The sequence below is a fragment of the Amphiura filiformis genome, chromosome 11 (assembly GCF_039555335.1).
Source record: "Amphiura filiformis chromosome 11, Afil_fr2py, whole genome shotgun sequence".
In the NCBI taxonomy this organism is placed as follows: domain Eukaryota; kingdom Metazoa; phylum Echinodermata; class Ophiuroidea; order Amphilepidida; family Amphiuridae; genus Amphiura; species Amphiura filiformis.
In genome coordinates this window covers 46635524-46655274 of record NC_092638.1, presented here as the reverse complement: position 1 = coordinate 46655274, position 19751 = coordinate 46635524, and the positions used below count along the sequence as shown (strand labels likewise).

Genomic DNA, 19751 nt, shown 5'->3' with positions numbered 1-19751 from the left:
TAGTAATGTCGGTAGAATCCAGGTACATAAACTCTCTCATCCAAATTTGGAAAACCTACCTATTTTGTGAAAAAGCAGCGTAAAGTTATTTCTCAGCTACTTGATTGTATCATCATCCTTTCTGATTTAATCTAGGATTTGGTCTAGGTCTTTTCCCTGTTATTGAATTATACTACACTTGGAAAATAATCACAATTTCAAATCTGAACCATATTGGAATAAATTTGTTTTTGTAATAGATGCACGATGTAATCCTGCGCATTATGACAGCACATTGAATCCAATATGTCCGCAAGAAGTAAAGTTACAAGCAATTGAATAGGCGAAAGTCCAGTTTTAAAAGTGACAAACTGGCCTATACAAGGCGCAAAAAGATTCCAACAAGCGCAATAAAGAGACAACACAGTTCCTTCAATGAAGTTTTATTTAAAGCAGTTTTTTTCCTGTTTTTACTTCTCTGTACTTTTCATAACTTTCATTTAATTTGTCAGTTCTTTTGTTTCAGTTTTCTTTTGTTTTAAATTAAAGGCACGCATAAATTAGCCATTCACCACTCTCAAACCAGATGTCTTGAATAGATGTTTTGAATAGGCCAGATTGTCACTTTTAAAATTGGACCTTCATCTTATCAAATGCTTGTAACTTTGCTTCTTGAAGTCACATTGGATTCAATGGGGTGTCATAATGTGCCGGATTAGATAGTGCATCTAATAAAAAAACAGATTTATTCCAATACGGTTCAGTTTTGAAATTGTGATTATTTTTCCAAGTGTAACAATACTTTTTTGGCGCAGTATAGAAAGGAAACTCAAGTTCATAAGTTTGTAATAGAGCATTATCCATACTCATAAGCTGCCTTCTCAAGTAAACCCTGTTAGAGTAGAGTAGAGCAGGGCAGGATCGATTTACTTACTCAGGTTGATTTATGGCTGATAACTGTGGCTGCAAGATGTCCATGCACTTGTGTAGCTTCTGTAAAATATAATGAAGTAGCTTGAAGTGGTCATATTATAGCTGGGTATGGTAAATGGGCAAATGTAAATGGAACAATATGCTTCTTATTGCACTAAGACTAAAATATGTCAATTTTTCTGACAGATGTTATAAAGATGAAGTTTTGATAATAAGTAAATACCATAAAAAACTTGATAGTTAGCATATGTGCTTACTATCAAGCACTTTTAAAACATGCAAACATGAAGAGTCCCATCCACAAAAGTGAAAAGGGTTTTTTAGCAAATCATTGATACACATAGTTATATATATGAACAAGTAAACCTGCAAATGTGTGTCTCAACCTCATTAGCTCAGTTGGTAAAGCGCCAGACTTTGGTACAATTTCAAGTTTTCAAAAGCGCTTGATAGTAAGCACATATGCTAACTATCGAGTTCTTACGGTATGTGTCATTACCAGGGCTCATCTTGCAGGAGGGGGAAATAACTGTGGCCATAAGTACTTATAACCTCAGAATTTCTCAAATGTCTCAAGTAGAGAGCACCTGTAATTTCCAATATTCCAAAACAACACACACCTTCCAATGTTTATTTCATCACCTCAAGATACTATTCAAGAAATGGTTACTCAAAAGTGTACAAAAGACAACATTTTAAACCCATATACCTAACAAATAGAGAAAAGAATCACAAACAATTAAAATCACTTACTTTTATATCATCATATGACACATATTGATTTGAAAGAAGAATATGCAAAGCACAACATAGTAATCTGGGTGACGTTTGAGTCCAATGTGCTTCCATGTAGTGAAGCAGACCATTTGGGGTTAAATGCAGTCGTAGAATACTTCTTTGCAACAAGCAGTCAACATCAAATAGTGGCAGCAGCTGAGTATGAGCACAGTCAATATCTGAGTTTTGTCTAAAAATGAGATACAACCATGTTTATAATTACTTTGTTTTACAGCAATATGAGTTATAAACTTATCTATAAAAATGATTATCCAACTTAAGAGTGTTTTGGTTTCTTTCAGTACAAATTTGTTGTTGCATAAAAAAACACAAGTTCATCAAAAACTAGAATCTTTGGGTGGGTGGCATTTTGCAAACATACTACATGCAGTCTCAAACTAGTGCTTAATTTCACTTCATGGCATGAGATTCTATCAAAACTATATACACACCTTTCACATTCTGACAAGAACCAATTATCAATGTTGAGCCCATGTGTACCCCACCACTGTTCACTACTGAAGTAGTCCTTCCCATGTGCTGGCTCATATGGCTTGATGTCTTGCCGAAATATGTGGAGTAATGGTAGAGTGAGCAGGAGGTTTTCAAGTTTTCTTTCCTTGATGGCAAAATTGCAAACAGCTTCTATGGCATCAATCATCTCTCTGCAAGGGAACAAATGAAAAGTGGATGAAGTCCTAGTTATTTCTATTTTCCTTACAGAAGGCAAAGGAGAGGAGTCAGCTATAAAACTAAACATTTATAGGTCTGCATTGCTCTTTTGGTTTGTTCCCTAATAAATGTTGAGAATCAATAATTTTATTCATTTTATATCAGTCAGCACAATAAATAAGGTACAGTATTCATTCTAATAAGCGCCCAGGCGCTTAACAAAAATCATTTTGGGTGGGCGCTTATTTTTACCTGGTTTACCTAATTTTTTTTGTTAGGGGCGTTTATTAGAGACAAATTTATGTATGTTATAAATGGGTCCTGAGCGTAGTAGCTTTTTCTGATGTAGAAAATGTATTGGAAGTTTACACAGGACTTCTAGTCCTCCAGCTATTTCACTGTATCGACGTCTATCCGTCACTTCAACATTGATGGTACCCTTTGGCAAATTGAAAATACCCTGGGTGGGTGCTTATTGGGGCGTGGGCGTTTATTGGAATGAATACGGTAGTACTAAGGCCGTGTGTCCTGTACTCGCCACCCTTAGCGTTACATGACAAATATTATGAATTTTTACACCAACCGGGTTTCTAATTAGATTATCTCGACAATCATCAACCCTAAACTAGAAAAAGTATACATTTTTGGAAAGCTAAAGGCATAAGCAATTCAAATATATACATTTCAACTCATTATACAGGGTGACCTGCAAGTTATACAGGGTGGAATAAAAAGATTTTGACAAAAATGGGTCACTCAATGCATTGCTTATTACCAACTTACAGTAATAAACTGGAAGTAAGCAACATTCATTTGGTTAGAGGATATGGAGAGCCAACTGACTTTAGAAGAAACCAAAATCACAGCTGTTTGGTAATCTAGGAATATAGGGTGTCCAAAAGTATGTTAGATTTTTTTACAATTCAACATATTTTGAACCTAAACATTTTCCCCTAACCCAAAAAGAAAAAAATATGTCCATATTTAGATTCCTCGTCAAATTTCCCTTCAGAAAATCTATACTTTGACTATGATAGGATAAGTAATTAAAATTTTACAGTAACTTTTAGATTTTGAAGACATCTGCATTACTTACTACAGTGTTGAATATGACAACGGGTAGTTTTGTATGGAAAAGTTTGTATTTTCTAGACTAAACCAATCATAAATTATTAAAAACAATTAGTAGAATTGTTTAGCTGTACGGCCATGAGTGTTTTAGATGCTAAATAGAGTCCAAATCCAATTTACAGCCTTTACAGAAGCAGATTACGCACTAAAAATACCAATCCCATAGAGTTTGTATGTACCACATCCCCCACCACCCCATCCCCCACCACCGCCACCCTGCCCATTCTGAATTCTATGAAGCACAGTGTCAGTATTAAAAAAGTTCAAGTATTTCTTTTTACAGGGTTGAAAGTGCATTTTATTTAGCAATAAAATGAGACCACAAGCATGACAATACCTTCTTGCTTGACAGAGATATCATCATTTGTTTTGAGTCGACTTTGGCAAAATGTAACGTCGCCACCTTTTTTTGGTGGCGAGCTCAAGACACACGACCCTAATGAAACATGACATTATCACCAAGATGGGGATCGATTTCAAAAATCAAGGTGACCATAATGACCAAAATGATATTTTCTTTAATTTGAGATATCAGTGACAGCTAGTGACGCCAAATGATTAAGAAATAATCAAGTTATGATGCTAAAACTGATGGAAGGTACAAAGTCTACCCCACTTCTGTGTGCCCAGTCAGGGTAAATTGAGTTTCCAGTTTAGAAATATGTTAGGGTACAGTGGCGCTAGTGATGCGGGTTCTCTCTGACTTATGATCAGAAGGTTGCCTGTTCGAAGCCTGGATGTGCTATCTTGCACTTAGACAAAACCTATTATCATCTCTCTCTACCCAGGTGTATAAATAAGTACCAGCATATTGTACACTTTTATGTATAGATTTCTAAATAAAGGGGCTAGTTTTAACACAGATCATATTCATAATGTTGAATATCTTTTATTATCAGGCTTATATATATATATATTAGACAGGTAAGAGGATTTGTGATTAATGTGAGCGCTGGGCAGCTACTGCAGCAACTGACTGTGACCCTGACTGGCTCATTCACTCCCACTTGAAGGGGATGAAGTGGGCACCAGAGTCAAACTCAAGTAGTAATAAGGGGGTTTCCCCATCTGACGAGGTCACCAAGTGGGTCAAGTGGGCTAAGCGGGCAGACATGCACATGGCAAGAACCTCTCAGGAGGTCTCCAGTGGACTAAGTAGTAAGAAGGCCACTTGGTCAGACAGAGTAAGTCATAATTCCTCATAATCTAGCATAATAAGCAAGTTCAGCAAAAGTCAGAACATAAAACAAACAAATAATATTCTAATCTTCTTTATAATATATAATTTTGTAGCAGCTTCTTAAGATATTGATATCTTGTTTTATACTGGAAAGGTATATAATAAAAGTCAAGGAATAACAAACTTGTATCTGATGATTCTGTCAATCAAATTTCAGCACAGCTCATGATTGGTTAGTGTTGATAACATGGGGAAGTGCCTTCCCTAATTTGACTGACAAGATCATCAAGTGCGAACTTTTTTTTTTCAGACTTTTACTACATTAGAGACTCACTGTGTAGGCAGAGGAATGGCATCAACTTCCCACAACCAATTATTTCAGGAGAGTCTGGCCCAAATGACAAGGAAAGCGAGATGATATGTGCTTCAGCATTGCCCCTTTTAGACTTTACCTTGCCTAGCTTAGGGGTATCAGTCAAGGGACTCAAGCCTGACCTTTGACTAAATAAGCTTACCCCAAAATACTTTTGTATGTTTCCCTGATATTTTTGGCAAGCTTGGTGTACTCTGGCTTCTGCAGATTTGAAGGAACTCTCAGTCCTCTGAACAGATTACTCCAAAGTTGTTTGTTGGGTCTCAACCGGTGATGATGTATCACTTTACAAATGGCAAGTGCTGATATGATATGCTTCTCTACATCCTGGCTAGCATCAACATCAGATCCTTGACTGAATGAGTTGACTTTGTTTGATAGATACTTCATCAGAAACTACCAAAAAATCAAGAAAGGGGCGGACTATATGTAAATAATGGTAAAGATTTACTGTCATACTTTAAGAAATCTAATGGCTATTATAAAGTATAAATATTCTTTGTTCATTGATTGGTTAAAATATTAGAAATGCAAGGCTTTTATCATAGACATAGGCCTAGGCATATGTAGACTAGGCCTAGTCAAGGCTAGGCTGGCCTTGCTTTGATTAAATACACATGCATGCAGCACGCACACAGTAGCTCACAGTTGACTGGCTATAAAGCTTACCGTGAAAATGTTGTAACCTCTATGCAATACTGCTGTGAAACAAGCAACCATTTTCTCTGTTATTTCACCATCAATATTAAGATACTGATCCTGATACTCAACTCAGATTATGCCATGAAAACACCATATCTTAGCTGCAGTTCCATGCTGTTTGTGTGCTTCACAAGACAACATGACTTGCTACACATTAACACCTCAAAACCGGTACTGAAATCCTGCGCACGTGGCGAGTTGCACTGACCACTAGGAACTGCGATGCAGTTATGAGGTCATAAGAGTACGCCCAGTAGTATCCTATTCCCTCATCAATCGGCTTTTGAATGCTTTGCAACTATTTTTGGTCACATGATACTCCAACTTGTTTAACCAATTAATGAATGAGAATATATTAATGAAGGATATAAAATCAAAAATGACTTACAGCAGCTGCATCAAAACCATCTGGCTCCCATGCGTTGGTCTGGTAACCATTATTTTGAGCCACCTGTGGATGCATAACAGTCATGCAAACTTGGTCAACCTTATGGATTGCATCCACTGCTTCCATCTTGGCTGGGGTCTGTGTCTCAACAAATCCTTCCCACTTGGGCAGGTATGTCAGAGCAGCTAGTTGCCTGTCATGAACTAATCGTGACACTTGATTACTGTCCCCTTTGCCACTGAAGCCAAGAGTGGATGCCACTGATGACCATGCTGAAGTAACCCGTTTCCAAACTCCGGTATTCTGATTGTGATGACCTTTTATCTCACGCTGTAATACATCGTCATATTGATGCCAGATTGCTGAAATTATACATCAAAAGGTGAAGATATGTAAAGCAATGATTAATCATGTGTACAATCACATACAGGCTCTCATTGGCTCACATAAGTTGCTGAAACCAAGAGACATTTCTCTATGCTTTTATATTTTTTAAACTTTCTGTTTAAAATTCCATGACTTTTCCATGGCTAATCCAAATTCCAGACCAACATTACTAGTTATATTAGCATCATTATAGTATGGACAATATCATATGACACTGAGGGTACAACAATTTCCTATACCACATTTATGCTAAATCTGATCACTCTAAATATTTATATGATTAAGTTTTTAGACATTCTAATTGTTGCAAGGGAAACATTGCAAAATATATGGATGACTATTTTGAATCAAAATGGCCTGCCGCTACATCAAATATCATAACATATTTATATGGTGGATGGTCACAAATTTGGGATGTATAATTATGAGCATAATGCTCTCTTAATTTTATGTGCTTACTGGTTCGATATGAAAGCAGTATTCTATGATATTTCCCTTATGATCTTAGTAGTATGAGAAAACAAGATACTGAAAATCAGCCTTCAAATATTTCAAATTAATACAGGGTTCTTCAAATTCTAATACAGAATTTTGATTTCTCTTTTGAACAGATTTCAATATGTTTTCCATAACTTTTGAAATTGACTTGGCTTTTCTATGACCATTATCACAAGTTCGTTCCTTCTCTGAAATTTACGTGACCAACTTAAAATGTCATGACTTTGCCACAATTTACCCAATTTTAAAATTACATGAATTTTCCAGACTCAGTGCAAATCCTGCTGGCTGAATCAATAATCTTGCCACAACTGCAGATATTGTGAAAGTTCTATGATGCACTAGTGTGGTGTGATACACAACCTGATCACTTTGCAAAAAAACATACCTCCATTTACACACTGATGATCTGGTAAAGCAAAAATGTGGTTCCAAAATCCATAATGGCATGGCTTGTAAATAAAATCCCATATCACAGTTTCACCTTTCCTGATTTGATACTTGTACGGAATTTTCTTGCCCTTCAAGCTGGATAGTTGGAAGTGAGCAGAACCTGAAATCTGCACATAGCCATTTTGAAGATCTCTAGGATGCAAACATTGAACAAAAACAAAGGAAACATGGGTGAGAGTATAAAACTGAAACAAGTCCACTGTCTATTATTATACCTCTGTGTTCATTGATTTCTTCAAAGATATTCTTGGTTAAATTCTTGTCACTTGCATTATTACAAAGGTAATTCGAATTTTGTCACTTTTTAAGCTCAATCTCATTTGAATTATCTCAAAAACTATTATTTTTTGAAGAAAAAAACCTGCAGAAACAAACTAAATGGCTTACTTTTCCTTCTTGAGTTCAACACAGTGATACTTCCATTCACCAAAGTCCACACCACCCATAAGAACAACAACCTTGTCCTTCTTTGGATTGTAGTGGAATTCTGGTGAAACAATTGTATGGAAGTGAAGCTGTATTCCTTGGCCTTGGTCCACCCTGAGTGCAGGAGGGATAAATGGTCCTGTATGTGATTCATCAGTAGCTTGAGCTGGTGCTTGATTTGATCCCCTGTTAATATATGGAACAATTATAAAGTACTATTATCAAAACTTGCATTAATAATCATTTGTGATGTATACACAAAGAGACTATACCCAAACTGCACAAACTCAAAATTGCCCTGTGTGTGTTGGGGGACAAGATTTGACAAAAATGACCCATAGGCCAAAAAGGCATCAAAATCATACTGGCAGTAGTATCACTCAGGTGGGCAAGATTCTTAATATAGCCCTCCTTGGCTACACCACTGACACACAGTACACACATGAAACATGTTTATCTATCTTGTCAATGCATCAGTGGTATAGTGTCATAGGGGCACAGGGTGCAAGGCATGTGCTCCCCCCAATCGATTGCAAAAATGAGAAAATCCTATAGGAAAATTGCTGAAAAATGGCTTGTGCCCCCCCCCAATCAGACCGGGTGCCCCCCAATCTTGGTCGGTGCCCCCTCCATATGATGACCCATGCTACGCCACTGCAATGTATTGATGCAATTTTTATGTATATGCAACACAAGTCTTACTTTTTCTTGTTGCCTTTCTTCTTTTGGTGGTCCTTTGTACCAGAAAAATAATCCGCTCCTTTTGTGTTCTTTTTGTTGTAGGCAATAGGCTGTAAAAATACATAAATATGATTATCAAATACATTTAAAAGTTGATTGAAAGGAAGAAAAACCCTTAGCATAGGAGTTGTAGCATTATAAAGTGGGTTTTGAATGGCCATGCGTTATGAAGTGGGGTTTTGTTGTGTTTCATCAATAGATTGCAGAATGAGGAATGTACATCATTTTGCATTGAAACACTCATACTTTACTAAAGATTGACTCTACATTTTTCATAGCAATAGTAAATAACATTTTCTGAAAGGAAAATGTCCAATCTTTTCAAAAAATCACAACTTAATTTCAGTCTAGGCCAAGTCTTTGAAAGCTGGTGCAAATCCAAATATGCGTGAAAAAGTTGTCAAAAATAGCAACTCCTCAAAAATATGTAACATAAAAACTATATCACCTAATAAAAATCAATCTTATTGGTGCAAAGTAGAGGCAATGGCCTACCTGAAGATGTAGGCTACATGATTGCTCCTCATATGATGCACAGAAAAACATGTTGCAAAAATTTTGGTCAATATCTGAGGACATGCAATAAGTCAAATAAGGAATAGTTGTAACCATGTAGGATGTTTCGTTACCTAGGAAACATCACAACATAGGTTGTGGTCAATAGGCTGTAATGGGGGATTGATCTTTATGGCCAATGTTGTCAATAACAAAGCATTTCAGACAGTGCAAACAATTCCTTTTTTGACTTGCTTTTGCATGATGAGCAATTTGAGACCATTTGCGTTGAAATCGAGCATTTTTAATTTTTGGCCCTGTGTGGCCAAAAAAAAACTGACCACCGCTCAAAATTTGACTTTTTTGCTTATAACTCAAGAACGGTAAGTCACAGGTAGGTCAAACTATACTTTTTCTGAATCCTTGCAATGAGAGGAATAATTTGGTGTGCTTGTTAACCAGATTTGAGCAACTTTGAAATTTGACCACTGTGTTGACCGTTAACCTTGAATATGGCCGGAGTGCCAGGAAATATTTTTTGTTAACATCTTGAATGTGTTATAGGACCATAAAAGGAAGCTAAAAAAGTTGGTTTGGTAGAGTCCTGGGGGATCCACATTAAAACCTGGTAGATACCCGACTAATAAACTTTACATGTAAACCATATCCCAATTTTCGTAACCATATTTCATCACCCTCACCCTGTGTCTTCATTAACTTAATTACTTGCAACTTTCATTATAATAAAACCTCAGAACATTAATTTTGGTATTAAATAAAAGTACTTTGTATGCTTTAAAATAAATGCAAGTTTGATGGCATCGAAACAGACTGAAGTTGTTTACTTTAATTACAAATAAGTCAAATGAAACAGCAAATGTACCTAATTGGAACCCCAGTTCACAACATACAGCAAAATAAATAGTGAGCCCCTAATAAATAATGCTCAATATGTCCCAGCCACAATTATATAGCTAACACTTTAGTTGAAAAAAAATATGCTTTTTTATCATTTGTTATTGCATTTATGGCTCACTGTTCTGCTCATAGTACACCTAAATACCAAAACTATTTTAGAATCTGAATGGCATTTGAACTTTGAACATATAATTATGAATTTAATATCGTAATTCACATTAGAGAGTTAGACAGACCTTATATCTTTTGATCATAGGGAATCTGCAATATAGTGTATACAACTATACATAGTTGGGTTTAGGCCTAGCTATCTTAATATTCTCGGTGTATTTTATGTACCGAAAGGACTTTGAACCTCATTATGAGACTGTTGACAACATTTCAAATTAGTCGAACTCACTTTTGGACCAAAATTTTAATTTTAAAGGGCTGTGTAAATGTGTGTGTCCTCCATGAAGGGACTTTTTGGGTGGGTGAGCAATTATTTTGGCTGGCTGGATTTCAAAGCAATTTTGGAAAGTCAAAATGGGAAAACAATATTTTTGGCACATACCTCCCGAACTTGGCCTTCCCCCTATTATTGCTCCTCCCCCTATTATTGCCCCTCCCCAGTCAAAACCAAAAATCAAAGCAAAAAATGATAAAAATTACACTTTTTGGCAAAAATGCAATCTTTTTTTTAGATGACCCCTCACCCAATTGCACTTTGCCCCCTCTTCCCCATTGCCTCTTCCACACCACTGCCTTTTGGTACACCTTTTAATATTCTGCAATAAATAATTTACCTCATTCCTTTGGTTACCATTCTTATCTTTTTCTGCATTGTGTCCTTTGTGATCATCATGCTTTGAGTCGCCACCTGGAAAAACATCAGTAAAAATATGATCAAAATGCTAATTGTAGGCAATAATGAAACACTTCTGGGTACCAAGAGAGAACAGTGCCAGTGTATTGATTGGTCAAACACAGACTTGCTTCTCCATTATTCACATGACTGTGCAAAAACATTTTGAATGATGTGAAAATCAAGGTTCTTGATTTTTTTGTACTTGGTCCTTACATCAAATATCCTTAACTGCATATTTTGAATTTTACCATTTATCATAAATGTTTTTAAACATTTATTAACCTAGAATTAAAGTGCAGGTTTTTCACTTTCCAGTAATGAGGGTGTACGTAGGCATAGAAATTTCCACTGAAATATGACTGTTTTGTTAAAGGTAAACTTGATTTTTACTCTCTTTAGTTCCAAAAATCAACACACCCATCAATTTGCATCATGAAAGACCTCTACGGGGGTGGATGGCCTCTCAGTTTGTGTCATGAATACCACATGAAATTGGTTATTGTGCAATATGTTCAGTTTTCCAAACATCACACAAGCAGAGGATAACTCCTACGCCCCTGCCAACCACCCAAGTCACATCACAACCAGCTTCAGGAGAGATAAAACCCTACTTCGATCAAAAACTGAAACATTAGATTATCCATTATGATATGAGATTATCCGTAATGACATGTTGCAATTGATTGATACATAAACTTGAACACTTTTTTTAAATATTTAATTTTGTGTGTTACTCACCCTGTGACTGATGTTCTTTAGCCAAGTCTTGTAGTTTCTTCTTCCCATCTTTCTCATCTATCTCTTGACTTTGATCACCTGAAGATCCATTTTTGTCAACTCCTTCTGCACCAGTAGATTTCTCAGCACTTCCAGCTTTCTTTGTTGCTGCAGAATCATCAGGACGTACCTCGTCTTTACTCCCATCACCTTTACCTTCCCGGTCAGAAACAGCTTTTGTAGATTTTGATGATTCTTGTCTCGAGTCATTTTCTGTTTTCTTCTCTGTCTGACTACCATCTCCAGCTTTGTTGCCAGGAACCACTCGGTTTGAATTCCCAGTTTGCTTCACATTTCCATCACCTTCAGCACCAACAGCTACCGGTTTCTGTTTTTCTTGACTCTGGAGTGGTATTGGTGGACTTTCATTTTGTTCTTCATCATTATTTCCACCATTCTGACCTGCAGGTTTCCTTTCCATTGTCATGTTTGAAGTTTTTCCATATTGATTGTTGTCTTTCTGATCCATGCCTTCGGCTTTGACTGTACTCACATTTGCACCTGTTCCTGCAGGATTTCCCAGATCATCTACAAATTGACTGGATGGTGTCCTATTTTTATTTGTCCTGGAAACCTCTTTGGATCTTACAGAATCCTCAAAGGCAAACTTTGTTTGACCGTCAGGATGAGCCTGTTGTCCAAACACAGTTTTATATTTTGGTAGACTTTCCAGCTCGGCACTATGTTGTGGTGACTGATGTCCTGTCTTCTCATGTCCACCAAGTTGCTTGCTAAGCTGCTTCAGGTCTTGGTGAATCTGTTCCTTCTTGTGAACATCAACATTGTCCTCCTGTTGAGTATCCTCTGGTGTGTTAGCATACTGAAGGTTACTGTCAGGCATCTGATTTTGCTGGCCACCTTCTGCTTTTGGATCATTTGTTGCTTGCAGGGCTGGTTGTCCAATGTTGTTATTATTTTGCAATGGTACTGGCTGTTGCTCACTTCGTACATGTTGACTACTCACATTCTGATCAGAGTTGATGATTCCTCCTTGGTCCTTCAGTCCTTCTGCAGATTTTGGATCATTTTTTGTTTGCAAGCCATCTGTATACTCCATGTTCTTGCCATTTTCCAATGGTACTGGCTTCTGCTCAGGTCGTTTGTGTTGACTATGCACATTCTGATCAGAGTTGACACAAGTCTCTTGCTTGACTACTTGGTTCAGACCTGGCTGTGTATTTGAGTGGGTTTTTGGCAGTAACTCTTCTTGAGCTTTGGCTGTGATTTCTTGTGTAGTATTCCTCTTTAAATCAGAGTTGCTACTTTGAGAGTTATCATTCTTTAGCTTACTGCCTTCAGGTTTATGTTGCCGAGGATTAACATTTTGCTGCTGCTGTTGCTGAAGATCTTGTTGCAGCTGCTGAAGATCTTGTTCCTGATTTTGAACAGGGATCTGATTCTTTCCCACAGGCTCCATTATAAATGGTTTCCTCTCACTATGCTCTTCTGTATCAATTGTAGGACATTGACTTTGAAGTGGCGTACTCCCTGGCACCAGCTGTGATTCATTTTGTGGCTGATCCAGTAACTTTTGCATTCCCTCTGTAATATGTTCTAGTTTCATTAGCTCATCTTGAGTTTGCTGAGAACAACTAACATCACCAACAACTATAATTTCTGGTTCACTACTCTCCAATCCTGTCTCTGGGTGGCAGATATTTCTTTGCTGATTTTCTGGTTCAGCTTGTTTGACCTGTCCTTGCTGTTGGTTGAGATCATCTTGTTGGAGCTGCATTTGTTGGGGTTTATTGTCCTGTTGTACCACTGGTACCTGATGCTGTGTCTCTTGTTGACAATGAGGTACATGTTGATGCTGCTCCTGTGTATGAAGTTGCTGTTGTCCACTTGTTTGAAGTGAATGAAGTTGCTGTTGTCCACTTGTTTGCTGTGGATGAAGTTGCTGTTGTCCACTTGTTTGCTGTGGATGAAGTTGCTGTTGTCCAATTGTTTGCTGTGGATGAAGTTGCTGTTGTCCACTTGTTTGCTGTGGATGAAGTTGCTGCAGTTGTCCACTTGTTTGCTGTGGATGAAGTTGCTGTTGTCCACTTGTTTGCTGTGGATGAAGTTGCTGTTGTCCACTTGTTTGCTGCAGATGAAGTTGCTGTTGTCCACTTGTTTGCTGTGGATGAAGTTGCTGTTGTCCACTTGTTTGCTGTGGATGAAGTTGCTGTTGTCCACTTGTTTGCTGTGGATGAAGTTGCTGTTGTCCACTTGTTTGCTGTGGATGAAGTTGCTGTTGTCCACTTGTTTGCTGTGGATGAAGTTGCTGTTGTCCACTTGTTTGCTGTGGATGAAGTTGCTGTTGTCCACTTGTTTGATGTGGATGAAGTTGCTGTTGTCCACCTATTTGCTGTGAATGAAGTTGCTGTTGTCCACTTGTTTGCTGTGGATGAAGTTGGTGTTGTCCAATTGTTTGCTGTGGATGAAGTTGGTGTTGTCCAATTGTTTGCTGTGGCTTTTGATTCTCTTGCAAATATTTCACATCCATATGCTGGTTTTCTCCCATACCAGGGTCTTGTGAATTAGCCTTCATCTGGTGGCCACTTTGATTCTGCACATTTGTCTGAACTCCTTGTTCTGCTTGATGTGAGTATTCCGATGCATTAACTGTATCAGAATATTCCAGAGAAGGTAATTCTGTTATTGTGACATTCTGTTGGGAATGGAATGGCGCAGGTTGGAAATGTGGTGGGAATCGTACATTAAGACCCCTCAAATACTGAGCTTGCTGTGGTGTGATTGGTTGGCCTGGATAAGGATAGTAGCCTCCCTCCTGTTGTGGGATATAGAATCCCTGGTAATAAGGTGGTGGTTGGTAAGGGTAATAACTAGGCTGTTGTTGATGCTGCCGAGAGGGTGAAGGAACTGGTCCATTTCTACCATATTGCTGTTGCTGCTGGTGACGATGGTATTCACTTGGACCTGTAAATACAAATGTTATGAGATCGATAATATTTTCTTTACGTTTAATTTTGACTGGTGTGCAGACTCACACTTTAGTGCTGATGGGATGATTATATACTCACAAAAATGTCTAAATGTGTACATTTCATGCTTTACAGTAGGGGCCAGCAAAAAAAAAAAGTTGCTTGGTGGTCCTCCATCTCCTCCACCAAATTTTGAAAACTAGATAAAGGTGTTTTTTGTTCTTTATTGTACAAAAGAATATCCCTTATTTATAAGATTTCAGAATTTTTTTGTTCCTTTTTCAGAATTTTACTCATGATTTTTTAAAAGATTTTAAAACAGTCTGCTTCATTGGTAATTCAAGTTCTAAGCACTTTGGACTACATGTATGAAATTGTAATATAAAAGCTCCGCCTACTCCAGAGAATTTGTGGAAGACAAGTTAGACAACCAAACAATCTTTTTTTCTAGTAGCATGGATTACACCTTTATTTTGGTGGGGCTGTGCTACGAATTAGTAAGTACGTCTGACTGAAGTGACTTGGAATAAACTTTGAAAGGACGATGCGCACAGTCGTAATCAAGAAATTAACCAAAATTATTACAAGGGGGCCTATTTGGATAATTGGGTGCATACACATCTTTGGAACTTAAGATCATGAAAATTATTGTGGAGCTCACATGCCACACCCTATTACAAAGCCAAAGCTTTGCAATTCAACTTATAAACAGTTAACAAAATCATACCTTGATGGTGCGCTATACGTAAACCACACCCTGGACAAAAAGAAGCACCTGGAACGAGTTGTGCCCTGCATCTCAAACACCAACTTCCTTGGTTAGATGCCATATCTGTAAATCACAGCTTCCTCTGAATATTAAAAATAATAATAATAATACCGTACTTAAAATGTGACACGATCTGGTCAATGGGGGCCAAAGGATGCATTTTTGAAAATTGAGTTACGGTACTGTAGTACATTATACATACAATAGGCTATCATTCACTGAAAACAACAAAGGTCTAGCATACTTGGTTCTAAAGTTACATTGTTTTTTGATGTCTATTTTATTTTTTTGCCTTTTTTACTCCATGTTTTTACCTTTATCTCACTTTCAAATTTGCTGCCTTTGGCCCCCATGGACCAGATTGTGTCACAAATACTGTTTTGCACTCATTTCATTAAAAATTATTTTGATATATCTCTGTCACAAACCGCTCACTTAAACGATGGGCCACACTGAAGTACCCTGCGCCTTCTCAAGCCACGTCCGGTCCTGCCGGGACTCGAACCCACAATATTGGGATTAAAAGGTGAGCATGCTAGCGTTTAGACCAAAAGAGGACATCCCGTCACATCTATAACACTATCGCACTGTATACCTCTGTGACAATGCTCCTCCTCCTCGTAAGGCACGTCCTCGCTGTAACTCGTCGTACCGTACCTAGAGTTACAGTTCACTCTATTATTATCTTTTCCACGAATAAGAAACATCACAATATGTGGGCTCATTTTGGGCTCTAAGGATGCAGCTGAGGAACTCTCTCAAGGACAGTTTGGGCATGCATGCACTGACGATTTTAATCCCATTGTACCAGGGTTTGGGCATGCTTGGATGATTTTAATCCCACTGTACTAGTCTATACTCCCAAAGTTGAGGTAATTGATGCATCTTTTGGGTGGGTTCAAAATTCCCAGGGTTGGCAAAACCTGCAATCTTCATGGGAGTAATTTACTTAGTGCAAAAGTGGTCAAAATATTGCTCTGCAAAATGTCTTGATTTTCATGATTTGGATTTATCATATTGAGCAGCATTCTACTAGTGATATTTCTACACTGTGTAGAGAGGGTCTACAGCATCTCTGAGGTAAAACTGACAAATACAAGGTATATTTCTTGATGCTTGAAGTTTGGATTTCTTAAACGTACAGTGCATCCCTATGTACCGCTGCAAGACTTCAGGTCAGTAGATGTCATTATGTTTATGATAAGTCTTGCTGGCAGGACTAGACTGAGACTATGACCAACCGTGACAACTTTGAGGCTATACATCCACCTGCCTATGGAATGAATCTAAAGATGGTGTCTTTAAAGCGATGGACGATCATATTCCAACCAAGATCATCAAGAAGTGAGATTATAAACACCTATTTTTAGCGATTTTGCGAATTGTTTGCCCTTCAACAACGCCCCTTTTTTGGCTAAAACGCGAATGATATTTCTGATATGCCCTTTTCTGACAGAAACGTGAAATACGTATATTAATGCATGTGCACTCGTGGTTGTATCGTATAATCAGAATGTGAGGTGATCGATGTAGTTTGCACCAAATGGAATGAAATTGAGATGATTTGTGCATGGAATTCATAAATGAAGAATAATGAAACTACAATAATTTATATGATACGTAAATGAAGAGCAACCTTATTTCAATTTCGCAAACAAGTGGTATGAAAAATTACCACTTTTTTGTGTTTTGTGAATTTGTGTTTCTCTATCTAAAAATACTGCCTAATTTCATCACTATAATCAGATCCTAAACCAGTTCAAAACCGGGGTTCAAAAATTATCAACAGATACATTTTTGAATTTTTTTTATTTGGGGTAATTGTTATCCCTAGTAAAAGCTTATCCATGTATATTGGTCAGTGATAAGGTATATGTTTTATAATTTAATGATGTGCAATATCATGTAAATATCAAAATTGTAGGAATGCCAGGCAAACCTTAATTAACACATTTGCTAGTCAGCCAAATTCGCCTAGAACACAATACATATTATTAATTAACATAGAAATTTAAAAGAACAGGTAGGTCAAGGAAACCTGCATAAATATGTTGTATACTTCACTTGACCCAAATATATGATTTTTTATGGAGACACTCGCACATGGAATTTTAGAGGATTTTGATAGCAATTCCCCATAGAAAAGCTGCTATCATCATGACACAGTGTCATCGCCCCGATATCTTCATGGCAGAAATTGCCATGCATGGTAGGTTGAATCCACAGCCACGCATGGCCATTTTGTTCCGACCTTTGAGACGCATAATGAGCCGAGGGATATCCGCGACTAAGGCTACTGACAATAGCCTGGTAATTGACCTCTCTGTGTGTGAGTGAGCATGTATACGCCATGATGAGGTCAATGGTCATCTGCTTTTAGACTTCCTCTACGAATGAGTGGAGCTAGCCTACGCTGCGCTATAGTTCGGCACATATAAATCAGAATTTTTGTAAGTTTTGAGTTCAAGATGCAAGCTTCTTTATCAAGATGCAAACTAACGACTATCATATCCGTCCAACACATATATTCAAGTGCAAGGCCGGAACAAAATCTGGTTTCTTTAGACTAAATAAATTACGGGAGATATTCATCATTTTCTACCCCGGTATCCAAAGATTTATCGTCTGAATATCAAATCGTGCATAGCCCCCATAGCACATTCACGTGCATCGATCCCGCGGGTATTCATTTCAGTGTCTGCTGTATGATGTAATTATTAACTGGGCGATGTCGGTGTGCATGAGACTAAGATCTAGAAACACCACCGAAATGCTGTTTTGTGAGCTGAATCTTTTTGATGAAAGTCAATCTTTGACAAGATGTAACTTTGCTACGGAAAGTGCTATGACAAAAAGGTTTTCAGTTTTGGCTTACTTTATTCAAGGGCTTTAATTTGATATATAAAATGAATTAAATGATGCAGTTTGATGGCAAATTTGAATTCACCTGGCATACCTAAAAATTGTGAAACTCTAATTCTATAAATATTAAAAAGTAATAGGCCTATGAGTATACTCACCCACATGCACTAGAGTCTAGTCTTGGCTAGCTGTAGATGTGTGCATCTTGCATGTCTTGTGACAGCATTGAAGTCTGCGAATTTCATGAATAAGAGTTGAATTCTAGATCACACGGTACGTACATACAGTCAGTGGTACCAATGACATGTACTCATGACTCATGGCTAGAACCAGCTAGAACTGCATGCGTGATTCACAGAGCCTACGCCGCGCCGGTTGCATGAGATGTTCTTTACATGCAACACCACCCACATACAATTGGGCAATCACTTCATCAACCAGGGTCCACGATCTTCACGTCTGTGCAATCAATTTGCTCACGCTGAACACAAAAGGACACAATTTCCGGTTCATAAATTGCCCGATAAAATAGCCCCGATTGCATTTACTCGGGGAATTCCCAATCAATCAGCAGATATTCTAGTCTTCTTCGCCGCCAGTTTCATTCTGCTCACTCCACTGTCTTCACACAAAGTGTGCGCGGAATCAAACCGACGCGGCGGCGGAGGAGACTACAGCTAGACATGCATAAAATACGTAGCGCTTGTCACTTAATACTGCCAGCCATATTGCAGTTCATAATTTTTGGATCTTTTCTGATAATATAAGCCGTGACAGGTTCACGAGCCCTCTTTTGGGCGAAAAATGCAAAGCATTTTTGGGCGAAAAATGCAAAGCATTTTTCGTCCTTATTGCGATGGGTTTTGGCATACTTATTTCCTCACAGCGTTGCAGAATAAAAATAAAATAATCGTGCTGTCTATGTAATCAGCAAACTACAGCTACAGAGGCGATATACTGAAATGCAGTAAACCTTAGACGAGCGCGTAGTGTAAGGATACATCGCATATTTACTGCGTTGCACGCACTTGTCTCTGATTGGCTGCTGAGGCGATCTGTTGTTGCCGAGTGGAAATTTATGAATGAACTGTGCGCCGTACGCGTTGTTAGCGCCGAATTTGCAACATCACGGTAGTCGCGCTCGTAAAAGGTTTGCTGCATTTTAGTATAGTGTACATATCAAAACCTTTAGTAACATTTCAGAATCAGTGAATCCACGACAGACTTGGCCATTCAAAACGCAACAGAAAACTGGCTAAAAATGGCCTAATTTTTCTTTAAATCGCCGTCAATTTCGAACTAGTGAACTCAGAATTCTATTCCCACGTTTATATTACCTCGAGATATTCCTTAAGCCTAAAATTATTTTTTTGAAGCTGTAGGTGCTTCCATGAACCCGTCTGAATTTTTATTTATTCCATGTTTTCACTAAATTGTGTTCCTTTCCTGCGTGGAATCAAGTTTTTCTGGGTTTTCCTGTCAAACCTGCCCTGTTCCAACAGTCACTCTACGAAAT

The 19751-nt window shown here is 37.9% G+C and overlaps 1 protein-coding gene across 1 annotated transcript in view; it reads right to left on the bottom strand.

The window, feature by feature from the left end:
- Positions 1-18499, bottom strand: part of LOC140163729 (E3 ubiquitin-protein ligase rnf213-alpha-like) — a 175020-nt gene extending 156521 nt beyond the window's left edge. The window contains exons 1-12 of the mRNA XM_072187044.1: positions 18394-18499; positions 15332-15453; positions 11639-14599; positions 10839-10912; positions 8602-8690; positions 7861-8085; positions 7409-7605; positions 6136-6497; positions 5188-5441; positions 2142-2354; positions 1666-1879; positions 914-972 (exon numbers count right to left, since the gene is read on the bottom strand). Of these exons, the coding sequence (XP_072043145.1) occupies positions 914-972; positions 1666-1879; positions 2142-2354; positions 5188-5441; positions 6136-6497; positions 7409-7605; positions 7861-8085; positions 8602-8690; positions 10839-10912; positions 11639-14599; positions 15332-15434 (4751 nt within the window). The 5' untranslated portion in view covers positions 15435-15453; positions 18394-18499. The remainder of the gene's footprint in view (positions 1-913; positions 973-1665; positions 1880-2141; positions 2355-5187; positions 5442-6135; positions 6498-7408; positions 7606-7860; positions 8086-8601; positions 8691-10838; positions 10913-11638; positions 14600-15331; positions 15454-18393) is intronic.
- Positions 18500-19751: the final 1252 nt, after the last annotated feature.